The sequence below is a fragment of the Rhea americana genome, unplaced genomic scaffold, assembly GCF_003343005.1.
Source record: "Rhea americana isolate MKP2758 unplaced genomic scaffold, rheAme1 scaffold_63, whole genome shotgun sequence".
NCBI classification, from domain to species: Eukaryota; Metazoa; Chordata; class Aves; order Rheiformes; family Rheidae; genus Rhea; species Rhea americana.
This window is the reverse complement of record NW_028186790.1, coordinates 2,784,842-2,797,839: the sequence shown is the minus strand read 5'-3', so window position 1 is coordinate 2,797,839 and position 12,998 is coordinate 2,784,842. Positions and strand designations below refer to the sequence as shown.

At 45.4% G+C, this 12,998-nt stretch overlaps 1 protein-coding gene across 1 annotated transcript in view; it reads left to right on the top strand.

Moving 5' to 3' along the window:
• The window catches only part of KLHL29 (kelch like family member 29), a 362,303-nt gene that overhangs the window by 341,663 nt on the left and 7,642 nt on the right, over nt 1-12,998 (top strand). The window contains exon 13 of the mRNA XM_085320322.1: nt 7,991-8,135. Coding sequence (XP_085176448.1) covers nt 7,991-8,135 — 145 coding nt within the window. The remainder of the gene's footprint in view (nt 1-7,990; nt 8,136-12,998) is intronic.

The window sequence follows — 12,998 nt, the reverse complement described above, 5'->3', positions numbered from 1 at the left end:
TAACAAAATTACTTGAAAGACACTGGTGAAGTTGTAAGATAGTATTGGTAGGGGTTTTGGTGTAAACAAAGTTAATTAGTTAAGCTGAAGGCATAAAATATATGGTGAAATAYTGAGTTGCCAGGTGTATTTCTTGGGAAATAAATAATGCCAATTTGTTTGCAAATAAAGTAAAATACCACAAAGCCTGAAAACTTGCACCCCAGTGGAGAATGCCTGGGAAACTGGATTGATGTGATCCTTGATCTTCACTAAAAAGCTGCGGGAATGGTGGAAATATACTTTTATTTCTGCAGCTCTAGAAGAACTGTAGTATCATCTGTATTTCTGAGATACTCCCCAAGAACCAAATGATATTTCAAGTGCAGTACAGTCAACTTTTATTTAAAATAAAGAAGGAGTAGAAGGGAGTCTTGGAGTGATTTTTATAAAATGGAGATGAGGTGAACTCTGATATGATCATTCCTGGGGTGCTTTTGACAGCCTTAAGGTATTTTTGTGAGTATTTGTGAATCCTTCAGCTGTCTCCCTGAGCTAAGTAAACTGAGACATCTGACAGCTAGTTCTGTTGTTTAAGGTCACTCCAGAGATCAGTGAAACCTGTTTAACCTCCAAAAGGATAATGGATTATTTAAAAWCACCTCAAGCAYGCTCAAACATTCAGCAGTAGATGGAGGTATTGAAAGTATCCAAGGCCTCCAGAGGATTTTAGACCAGTAGTACCTGCTTCAAGTCAGTACGGTATTTTACAGTAGTCGGTGAGTTGGCTGCAGCATGGTACATGCTTGAACCCAGCAGATCCGTCTCCTTCGGAGTGCTGTGTGCCAGCCTAACCCCAGGCCGTGCTGGCAATGACCATGGGAAAGGGAAGGGGCATTTTTAGGCCAACTTGAACGCAGCTGAAACCAGCTGGATGCTGAAATCCTGTGCATGCAGAACAGAGAGGAGATGGGACTGATAGCCCTTTGAGGGAGCTCAGCCTCTGCTCTGCTTGGATTTATTCTAAGAATAAGCAGCAAACTCACCCTCAGTCTCTATTTATTCTTTAGCCATAACCTGCTATAAGGTGTTGGGATGTGGATTCCTGTGCAGTAGGAATGAAACTAGGGTCCCTGGCACATTGCATATGGATGCTGCAGTAGCCTTTGGGCAGGAGCAAGTTTTGATTATACATATATGTTTGGAGAGATGGTTTTTCTCACTTCCTCATCCTTTGCCGCACTTCTCTATTCCCTGACTTTGGAGCCGGCAGATGCTCTTGCGGCAGTATAGCCCACAGCTTGATATTAGGGAGGTAATGAAGCCTCCCAGGGCCTTCGTATTGCACATGGTTAGTAAACCACCTTGCGTGTCCCCTTCTCATGTTCCTAGCTGTAGGAAATTTGTTGCTGTTGAGCCAAAGTCCTATGACAGTAAATGAACCTAGCCTACATACTTGCAGTGCCTGCCTTTCCGCTTCTTGTTAAGTTGTCCTATATAGCTCTGCTAAAAATGTATTCCATGCCCAGCCTCCCAAGGTTTATCTTATTTAACAAGATGGCCATAGCCGTGCTGAAGTCAGTGACTGTAAGCCTAATTATCTTGTCACTGTGTTTTAGTTCACTTTGTGCCTTCATGCCAGGGCACTAAAATATACTTTTTCTGCTACCTTGAACAGTCAGTGTCTGCACTGGTGGAATTACAAGTGTTGATTAGCGTTTCTGGTTTGTAAGAAGAACAAATAATGTTTATTCATCACTGTTATTAAAATTTAAAATCAAGTGAGAACTATATAAATACAGAGGTCAAAGATCTATGAGCATTTCTAGCTTCTAATACAAAAATTTAGTTCCTTACCATGCCATTTACCCATGGAGGGAACTGTGGAGTTTGCTCTAGGTGTCAACTCAGTCCTTGCAGTATCACCAGGACAGAGAAGTAAAAATTCCCTTCCAGCACATATCCACTGTCCGCTTATATCTGCTGTCTGGCCCTGCTCTGCCATATGGGCTGAACCCTTCCCACAAAGGAAGAAGAAAGAGGCAGGCAGACAGCCATGAGAAATGGGGTGGAGTGCGGGGGGATGACAGTGGCCTGCTGGGGCTTTGGACCAGGGGTCTTGCCTCTTTTGTGCTCCTGAAAGCACTGTGCAGAGACCCAGCTGTGTGCCTGCGATATGCAGCTCAGGCTTGCCTTGGAGAAGACTGGCACTGGTGAGAAATAGAGCCAGCCTTCAAGTTTCCAGCRGGGCCTGCCTAAAAATATTCTTCTCCTTTCCCGGGCGTGTAGTGAGCTTGGAGCCACAGTACAGTTTTGACTCCGAGATTTTTCAGGAAGAACCATAAGATCTTTCATTGCCTACACCCATCCATCTTTTCTTTTTTTAATAAGGGCTTGAGGAGATTTCTATACACACAGAGGCATGCATATGTATACACTTGCATGAGCATGTTGCCTCTCCCTGCATCCCTTGGCTATGTCCTGCCCTTCCTCTCAACTGTGGATGTATTGGGGGTGTCCATGGTGTGCAGACATAAGCTTGCTCTGTCCATACTCCRTGCCAGGAGAGAGCCGTGTGGCTGTGTTAGCACAGTGCTGAGCTCATCAGCCCTGCTGAGAGGCAAGGGACTATGTGGAGCAAGCCCTTACCCACCTCCCATGGATGGGGTGAGCGTACTGCGTGGAATCTTATTTTTGCTATAAGAAGTGAAATGAGTGTATTTTGACTCCAGTGGAAGGAARAACTCTTCTTTGGAGGGTAAAAAAATGCAGTTCCTATAACAAGACTCTGCAAACCACCAAGATGCCCARTTTGACAATATAGAGCACTTTCTTTCCATGAAGACAACTTTAGTCCATTTAGGACTGGAAGGGAGGGTGCTGATGGCCCTAAGCATATGCGCAAGCAAAGGATAAGTTTGCATCTTCCTCACCTTTGCTTTCTCAAGAGAGCTCCAGCTGTTAAACAAGGTGTTGCCATTCACATTTGGGCCTCAAAAAGAGCAAACAAGCTGCCCAAGAGAGGCATCTTGACTCTTCAGCCAACATACTTGTGCTTGGCATTTTTTGCCCTCCAGGATGGTTTTCAGTATTTTTAAGAACTTGACAGCGCAGGATGAGTCAGACTTCAGTCCCAAGGGCTGTAGCAAAAGGACTCAGGACAGTCTCTGAGGTTTTTGTCATTTCATATAAATGTCTAAAAGGACATACTGRTTAGTGAGGTGTCCAACCTCAGCTGGACAAGCAAAGAGCTGAGAATGCAAGAAATATCTGGAAAATAATGTTAGCAGCATCTGTGTGCTTCCACTGCACTGTTACATGGCTTATTTGTTTAAAACACATAATCGTTCCCATGAATTTATTTTTGGACTTTACAGGAGAAGTGAGATGTATGTCTTGGCTTGTCCATCTCCACAAGACAGACAGTTCCATGCCAGTGCCATGGATTTGGCCTGCTGTCACTTAGGAGTGTTAAAGCAACGAGTGTTCATCTTTTCCTTCAGTATGTTTTTTCCTCCTGTAACTTGTTCTTAGGATTTTTCAGTGTTAAACTTGATTATTTCTTACCTTTGTCTCCACTTCTTCTCCATATATGCCATATTCCTTATCCAAAATGATTTCTCCCGCTCTTCGGTGTGTGTAACCTGCAGATATTTAGTCTGCCTATTACTTAGCAAAGTCACTGTTTTTTATTTGCTTATTGGATATCCTCTCCGTCACTTCCTGCTTCTCTTTTATCGCCTCGTTCTGGCGAGCGCTTCATTTCATTAACATTTCCTTGGTAAATATGCTGAGAACTGAACCATGAYTGCAAGTGGAGCCTACTCCTTTGGAAAGAGTATTTCCTCACACACGCGCACAAAATACAGCGTTTGCAGCTGGACTTCTGGGCCTCTGAAGATTGTCAGTTCACAGTCACTGGGGGCATTATAGGGCACCGTGACCTGTTGTGCAGTAAGGAGAACCCAGCCAGCGTGAGAAGGAGCTCTCTGTTTGCACAAGCATGGCATATCRCCTTCCTTCTGGTCAGCGGTGGCCTGGCTTCCTCCTCTTCCCGTTTTCTGCATCGCCCCTGTGGCCAAACCTGTGGGACCCGTTCCTAGAGCCGCATGGCCAACAGCATACGCCTCACCCCCATTTTCTCCTCCCTCCTCGTTCCCTGGAGAGCATGGGTTTCACGGTGGCTTCACGCCACAGTGACAGCACCTTGCCAGAACAACCGAAACCTGAGACCCGGCTGCTAATTGCAGCCTGCGGTTTGGCCTCACAAGCTGTGCTGAGGATCAGACTGCAGTCTCCAGGCTGCCGAGGGACGGTATCTTACCAGCCTTGAGCTTGTCTGCCTGTTATTCGGCGGGGGGGAAGAGGCACTTACTCGTAAAAGCAGATTACTTTCTACTGACTAGTGTTCTTTCTCCAGCCCGTTTCGTCATGTGCGTGTATCTGCCCCCAGTCTGCTGGAGACCTTTTAGGTGAAGCTGTAGCTTGACTGGTGGCATGCCCCTGATAAAAATGTTCTGATTGGTTTTGTTTTAGTAACCCTTTTCCAACATTAAGTGCTGCCACCATTCATTTTAATGCCACTTCAGCCTCCAGCCAAGTACTGTACTGGAAGACAACATAAGATCTCYAAGTAATCATGGGAGGGAAAGTAGAACTGTGGTGCTGGGCTATCTAATGCATGGAGTGATAGAAGAACCAAAAAAACCACAACACAGTTAACATTTTTGTTAGGAAGTTAGGAGCACATTGGTCGGTTAAATTATCAACCTCACATGAATCACACCTCCAGCTCAAGGATTGTGTTCAAGTGAGTACCTCGTCCTGGAATGACTTCTCGCCAGAAGAACGGAAATACTTGCGTATTTTCCTTTGCCAACAGTAAAGTATAGTGATGTTATGATGTTATCCACTTGGAGAGAAGACTACWTTTTATCTAGTATCTCCTTTACATTTACTCTACCTTTTAATCTCATGTGCACTTGCAATCCTGGACAAATCCCACCTGAGCTTTTCCAGGTGAAATGGATTGCAGTGTGTGACAGCCCCAACAGTTGGATTTAGTTTTGGGGAAGGAGGACTCCCCTTCTCTGCAACCTCTCTCAGCTTCCGTTTTTCCTCTCACCTGTCTTCCTCCCCTCCAGCAGGCGTTTCAGAAAACCTGCCTGCGTTGCGTGGTAATCCTCTGACCCGCAGGGGCTCACAKGCACACCCAGTACCATTGGCCAAAGTGCCCAACCAGCACATGCTTTTGCAAATTTAGGCTCCCCAACTGTCTTGTCCTACTAGCATGTTAAAGACACTCAGCAGTTACAGAAGTTGATATTGCTGAGTGTTTGCATGAGGCTGCAGAGCCTCATGGACAGTCGTGGGTAGAAAGGACAATAAGGAAGGGAAGGATATGGGTAGTACCAGGGATGAAGTAAGGTTGAAGGTTGACCATGGCCATCCATGCTTAGACTGCAAGAATGCTGGCTTGAGTTTTCCAAGCTCATCGGAATCTGTGAACAATTTTTGCTTGTGTTGTAGCAAAGCAAAAATAAAGTATGCTCTTTTCTCTCTGCCTGTCTCTGGAGGGGTCTCCCTCATGTCTTTCTGCCGTATCTTCATCAAGATCAGGAGACTGTTTGCTATGAACTTCTCCCTTTCTGAAAGAAGCAGCAGAGATTTCCCTGTTTTGCTATCTCAGACTTAGTTTATATCAATTTATGAAATTGTAGCTAAAGCCAAAAGCAGTCAAAAGACAACAAATAGGTGATGTATTGAAAAATTGATGAGACTCAAACATGATTGCCTCTTGGAAAAGAAAAAGAAAAAGAAGGAAAAAGAAAATCAGTATGTCTGCTTATTTRAAAAGAAGAAAAGAATGTCACTATGAAAATAACCAAGGGGTTTCCCTCTCTTTCTTTCACAAAAAGGAATGTGAAGTCAGTGATTCAGTCTCCTGAGAAGTCTCTGTTTCTGCCTTGAGGGAGCCCCAAATAATTTCCCTGTGAGATTTGAGAGTTGAATTCTGAGCTCTTTTTTTATGGGAGAATTTCTTTTTCTTGTAAAACAGTGTTAGTCAAAGAAAAGAAAACAGGAATGCGTGCTAATTAAATATAGAAAACTTCTGATGTGTTCCTTAACTGGAAAAAATGTCACATATGCAAGTCTGATTTGGAAAGGGATGTGAGACGGGTTGTTAGGACAGATAAGTCCTTCTGATGAATTATAGTGACTTAGTGGCACTGAGAAGAAACTGAATACTCCTTGTTCTATTTTCTGGATGAATTAGTTTCTTCCCATCTGTTCCCAAGGATCAATGACATTTTCCTAATACATCCATGTTTTTTGACATATGCCTGTACTCAGCATAACAGGAGCCCAGCTTTAACCCGTAACACATTTTGCCTGTTCTCACGCTCCACGTTGCCACCCCATACATCCCCTAGACCCAACCTGAGTTGTGCTGCACCATCATCCTCCAGACAAAAGCATAAAACTATTATTTTGCTTCTAGTTTAATCAACTCAAAGTCCAGTTAAGGAAATTGCCCCCCCCACACCCTTGACAGGTACATCAGCTTTTGTTTAACTCCTGTCAAATTAAGTTTTTCATTAAATGTTTAATGGAATAAGATGATTTTACAAGAGCCTCAGGGTTACAAAGGAGTCATGCAAGAGGTAAGAGAAAGCCAAAAGTGAACTTGCTGGGGTTGGTTTAAGCCCATCTCAGTCTGTGTAAAATGATGCAGTCACAGAATTGCAAACCCAGGAGGGACTTGTAGGCCCCCACGCTGTCATGCAGAGAGGAAGAGCACGGTGAAGGCGGCCTGCCAGCGCGCGGGAGGCTGAAGGCAGCGTGTCGGACCGCGTGCCGCTAGCTCTCCCCCGGCACGGCAAGAGGCCAAAACCTTTCCTGAACACGTAATAGCACAGATTTTGGAGACGCTTAAATATATAGCTTCTTTGGGATATTTTTTTTTTTAGGCATTGCAAAAGATGTGTCCCATGACATCAGGCGAGCCACCCAGGAAATGTCTGCTTCACACTCCAAGGTGCTTCGGTACTAGTGGTTCTCAGAGACCTAATTTTGAGATTTATTTTAMCTACAGCAAAGCAATGTATTTTCCTTTCTTTTGTTCCCCAAGACTGTTGATCGGCTTTGCTGAAATGCTGATTAAAAAAAAAAATGTACTGTCTTAAGACAGACGCYATCCTGAGAAATTTCAACCCAACTGGCTAACATTTAATAACGTGCAAATGTGCATATGGTGTGATAGCAGCATACGGGACAAGTCAACTAATTAAATTAGGATTTTTTTTTTGTTCAATAATTTTATGGTTAGCTTTACCAAATATTTCTAATCAATCTGCAKCTAGCACAATAGTTTTCAAGCATTGCTTTAACTTAGAAGGGATTTGCTTAATTGGAAACCCGGAGCTCACACAGTTCATTGCTGAAGTGCAGGACACCTGAAATTAAAAATGTAGGTGAATTCATATGACAGATGAAGCACRGATAGGGGCAGGGGGAAGTCAGATGTCAGAAAATCCTTTGGGTTGTGTGGCATRTAAGAAAGAAGAATCTACCTTTTTTTTTTTTTTTTTTAAGTGGGACTCAGCACTGTGGGTTCTCCTGTACTGAGCTGCTGCTCCGAAGTGGGAAAGTRTCTGAGCGAAAATTTGCAGCAATTCAAAATTCTGTAGCAGCTTGACATGTTAATTTGGTATGTAAGAGCAGAGCTTTCAGGGCGACTCCATTAGGCTTTGCGAGGGGATAATTGCGCTTTCCCAGTTTGGCGGGAGGTGCGTACCGGCAGAAGTTAAGGACTGAGGAACTTTAAAAGTGCCTTTGAGAACTTTTGAGAGGGAAGAACAGAAGCAAGGAAGATTTCCTCATTTTTCTTCCCCTAGCCTTGGAGGTTTAGAGAAACGTGACTTATCTGTAAATAAGGGGAATATATAAATAAAAAACAGTCTCCAAACCTGAGCCTAAAACTGATCTCGGTGTTGCTTTCYATTGACAGATAACAAATATGCTCCTGCAGTCACTCTCAATGGGTTCATCTTTATTCTTGGAGGAGCTTATGCAAGAGCAACCACCATCTATGACCCAGAGAAAGGCAATATTAAAGCAGGTCCCAACATGAACCACTCCAGGCAGTTCTGCAGGTGAGAAAAACCATTCAAATTGAATTACCAGTGCCTTAATATTTTTTCTGCTCAAAAAGAAACTCATGCTACCTAAGAGCGAGAGGGGCAGGGGAAGGGAGGTGCATACCGTGTGGGCGGTTTCCTCGTGGGTTTGTCTGCATGTGTTCGGGGATGCAGCAGTTTCCAAAGTGCCCTTCCAGGATCCTGCTGCGGTTCATTTGCCTCTTGGCGTTCGGGCTACATTAGCAATGTTTTCTGTAATTTGTCGTGCCTAACCAGAGGCTGTATGGGAGCCTGCCATAATACAGAATTGGGTTTTTTTTTTTGTTGCTAAATAGTGGGAAGATCCTTGAAAGAAAAGTGCCGATTAAGCACCGCGTGCTGCCGTTAATTATTATTTATGCGGCGTCTTTGCTCGCTTTTTGGGCTTGCTTCCCCGATGCCGGGCACAGATTTAACAAACTGGATGACAGAAATAAAAGTTGGCACCCGATGCAGGCCCTGGCCGAACTGAAAGGCCTTTTAGAAGGGATTGAGTTAGTGGTACCGAGAGCAAAAAGACTGCCTCGTCGTAGGCAGTGCTCGGTGCCAGCGCCGACAGCGAGCRGGTCCTTCTCCCCTTGCGCGTCGGCAGGGTTTGTCATTCCCCGCCGGTGCCGCGGCGGCGGCCGGGTGCCGAAAATAGACCTGCCGCCCCGGGACGGCTCCGGCGCCCGTCTCCAGCCGGATAAACGCCTCCTTGCTTTGCTTTCTTGTATTTAATCTTACTGTTGGCAGAGAGCAGAAAATTCCTTCTCAAGACAGCACGGTTAGTTGTTGACATCTTTTTTTTTTTTTTTTTTTTTGCTCGGCTTTTCTCTTTTCCCCATTTTCTGCCTTTTTCCTTTTTTTTTTTTTTCCTTCCTTTTTTTAATCTAAGGAGCGCCCTCTCTTGGCTGCTGGAGCGAATTTTCTTCCCAGGGCAGGAATGCGAGGAGTCTGGCTCGGCCGGGGTCCCCGCACCCGTGTTCGCCCGTCCTCTGCTTTAACGCAAGGGAAGTTGGAGAGAGGGGATCCCCACAGCATCTGGGCTGTTATTTTTTTTTTCTCCAAAGATGGAAAAATAGAAAGACGCAGCGGATGCGGTTGGCCCTGGCAAGCCACAGTCGTAGTCGTGAACGCTCCGGCTTCCTAGTCTGTCCTAGCCAAGTGAGGCCTGAGCGGCTGCTGCACGTTCGTTACAGGCCCCAAATATTACCAGTGTGAACTGCTCTTTAAATATCTTTCTTTTGCAACATAGCAAATACCTGTTAATTAAGYATCTGTAATATGCTGCAAGAGGTCGTGCATCGCCGTGGGTGATTTCAACCTGGGGGCTTTAGCTGGGTGTCTCGCGCAGCCGGCAGCAAAACTTCCCGAGGTTTCTAATGCAAAGAGCTGCTTTTTCCACACACAACCCCCTCTGAAAAGTGGTCCAGGAGAAGACCAAGGAGAGTTAACTGGGGACCTAAAAATGATCTGTTGCTTAGGCAGTGGTGATGATGATGTTCCCAATAAATTTGCTTTGCTGAAATAGTTTACAATACCAGTCAAATAAAAAAGAAGCTTCAAACTTTCAAAGGCARAGTTTTCCAAAGCCTAAAACAAAGGTCAACCCAATGGACTGGAAACCTACATTTATAGTGGAAGAGGAACCAAAAAAAGAAAGAGCTCGGTGCTTCCCAATTGGTTTCCGAAAAGCAGAGTTTCAAAAATTCTTAGATTTACCAGGAAATGTTCAAGGAAAAATATTTAATTCAAAAGGAGATGTGAAAGCTGTGGTAAAAGCTAAATAAATCAGTATGTATGGAAATAGGAAAAGGGGGAGGTTAACATAATGAATATGAGATATAGGTTAAAAACTGGCTGCTGCTAAAGGGAGCTAAGGGAACCARTGAAGTATTAATAGCCAACAGAAGTAAAAAAAGGGTCGTTTTAAACCTGTTAGGATCAAATTTGCAATCTTAATCAGTGATAAATCCATTGCTAGCTGAGGCTGATGAGGTGGTAAAGTGTAATATGGAACTGTTTCGTGGATTCTGTATTTGGAAGGAAGCAARAAGTTTTGATTCCATATTGAACTGTGGGTGGACCAAAACCATTTACCTTTCGTAGCAAAGAAGGATGCGAAAACAGATCAGAAATTAAATTCTCAGATGAGGCAAACTGGCCATCTTGGACACAGGAGTCTGCAGAGACCCAGCCGAGAAGCTGTTTGAGCCACCGTTGTCGATTTTTAATAGCTCCTGCAATTCCGGGGGAATCAGACAGCTCAGGGCCCTGCCAAGGTGTTTCCCGTATGTTGAACGGGTGAAAGGCAGGATTTTAGTACAGTGGTAATTAATTTTTGCAGAGGATCAACATCAGGCTAAGTGGTCTCTTTTGGCCTCGTGTTGGTCCCTTGCAAAATAACRGAATGATTAATTTGGAATTCCATCCGCAAATAACGAGGTGCTAATGCTGTGATGAGCAGCAGTCCGTGAGGTTTCCTGGAAGGTGAGTCTTGCCAAGCGAACCTGGTGTCTTCTGTTTTTTGGGGGGTGAAGTTGGGGGGGTTTTTTGGTTTGTTTTGCAGGGGATTTTTTAGTGAAACATGTCTGGCTGCTAAAGACAACTGTGTTGCTGTAATATACAGTGATTTCTCCAAGGCATTTGGCGGGTATTATAGGGAATTAACAAGGCACACATTAGAGAGATTAAATCTGTTTCGCTGACAGATCTCAAAATGTAGTTGTTAATGAGATGGTATCACTGAGCAAGGCCATCACTAGCAGGCACCGATTCTTTCTTCGGTGCTGTTTAGTATTTTTGCCGACAATCTCGGTAATAGAAAATCTGCCCTTGGCAGGGTGGGTGTCACCTTGCAGGTGACAGCACTTGGTGGGGCAAAAATCCCCGTGAGGTATGAGTTATTCTAGCCGGTTCTCCGCGCGCGCCAGTTAGATGGTCTCAGGGCAGTGTTTTAAGCGCAAAAAGTCGCACGTTTGGGAAGAGCGACTGCAAGTTCCCCCCGCGCAGCGGCCGCGCTGCCCTCGCAGCGCAGCGCGGGAAGGGTTGGCGCGGGCCGGGCGGGAACGCGGGCTCGGGTCCGGTGTTTTTAAGATAAGATTAGATACGCTTCCAGGAGAGATGCTGCCCGGGGAAAGGTCCGCAGCCTGCGTACACACAAACTCAGATTAACTACACGCGGAGATCCCTTCTGACCTTCGTCGTTAATCTGTGAATTCCTCGGTCTGCTCATTAGCGTGGATCACAAAAACCGCGGCTCAAAAGCAGCAGCCGAAACAACTTAAACATTAACTGCCTCTTCGTGTCCTCCCCACAGCAGGAGTCATTCAGTACCAAATTTGCTGGGAAAACCTTGACCGCATCGCTTGTATTTTTATCTGCGCTGTTTTTGCCATGTTAGCAGCAAGTCAGTCTGATTGCTCAGAGCRCGGAGGAAAGAAATGCGTGTGATATCCTCTGCRTAGCGTATGTAAAAACACAGACGTCCATTAAAATCGTTTTAATATCGAGTCAAACTACTTTTAATGAWAAATAAATAAATAAATAAATAGTTCAGGTCTCCAGCTCACAACCAGAGCAAATTGAGCACACGTGTTCAGATTTAGCCTGGTCTCGTGGAAGTCGATGAGGAATTTGTGTTGACCTAGAGTTAACCCTTCGAGGGACAGCAGCAAACGTGCGAAGAGCAATCATGCGCCTGGTGTGTTTTGAAATCCTGTGATTTCACACATCAACGTTGAAAATCTTCCGTGCGACGTCCGAGGGCGAATAAAGTGTTTAGCATTTCCCGAACGTCTGCCAAACGGCCCCGGTTTGGCAGCTTGCGTYTGCGCCGCGGGACGTTGGAGGCCCTGCAGAACAGGCCTCCCCTCCGGCGCTGGGAAGGCCTCTCTTTGCAGACAGGCACTCTCCCTTCCCCGGATGCTGCCCTTCAAGGCTTTCTTTTTTCCATGAGCAAAAAGAATGCAGAATGGGCTTCTGTGTACGGTTAAAAATTCCATATTCTGCTCGCTTAGGATCCAGGCGGCATGCAAATGCGAGTGTGCTACGGAGCTCCTCCACGGGGTAACGGCAGCAGCACGATGGTGCCAGCAGTGATTCCAGAGAAGCTAATTTAGTACCAGCGATTCCCAGTAGGCACCAGAGAAGCATTTTCTTCTTCCTCCTCTGACTGTTAACCAGTAAGATTTATTAGATGGTGCTGCCGAATGGAAATCTTTAATAAAACTTAGATGTGGGCTGAACAGCACAACAAAAACAGGGTCAGTCTGTGGGTTTTTTTTCCTCTCGTTTTTAAATCAGCCCTTGTTCTCAAACAGCGGAGCACGGTGACTTCCGTGCTCAACTACGAGGCATCGCTGATGTACGGCACCAGCCGTGGATTCCCCCGGCTGATTCGTTTCCTCGCTGCGAAGTTAGCAGTAACTCCAGGCACGGGAAGGGGTTGGAGAGCAGCTTGTTTGGACAGATATTCCCAAGCGGAGCTATTACGGAGCACGGCTCCTTGATGGCCGCGCAGAGAGGAAGGTTGGTCTTTCGGCAGGCAGCGTTCGCAGCTGGAAGTGCCTGTTATCCGGAGGGGAAAGCCTRAATCTTCCAGCGTATCTGGAAGGAGACGTGGGGCTGGGACCACGCTCAGCAGACAGCTGATGAGAACGGCAGCAGCAGACTAATAGCAATAATTTCTGTAGCAGTTTATGACATGAAGGTTTTCTGTGTGCATTAAAGTGTAACTGATACGTGCAGAGCACTTGGACCGTTACTGATGTGCAGCCGACGCTGGAATAAAAYGTCGCTCTTTTTCAGCAGCAAGTAACAATGCTACATGGTGGTTTTGAGTCATTAGCAGGGGGA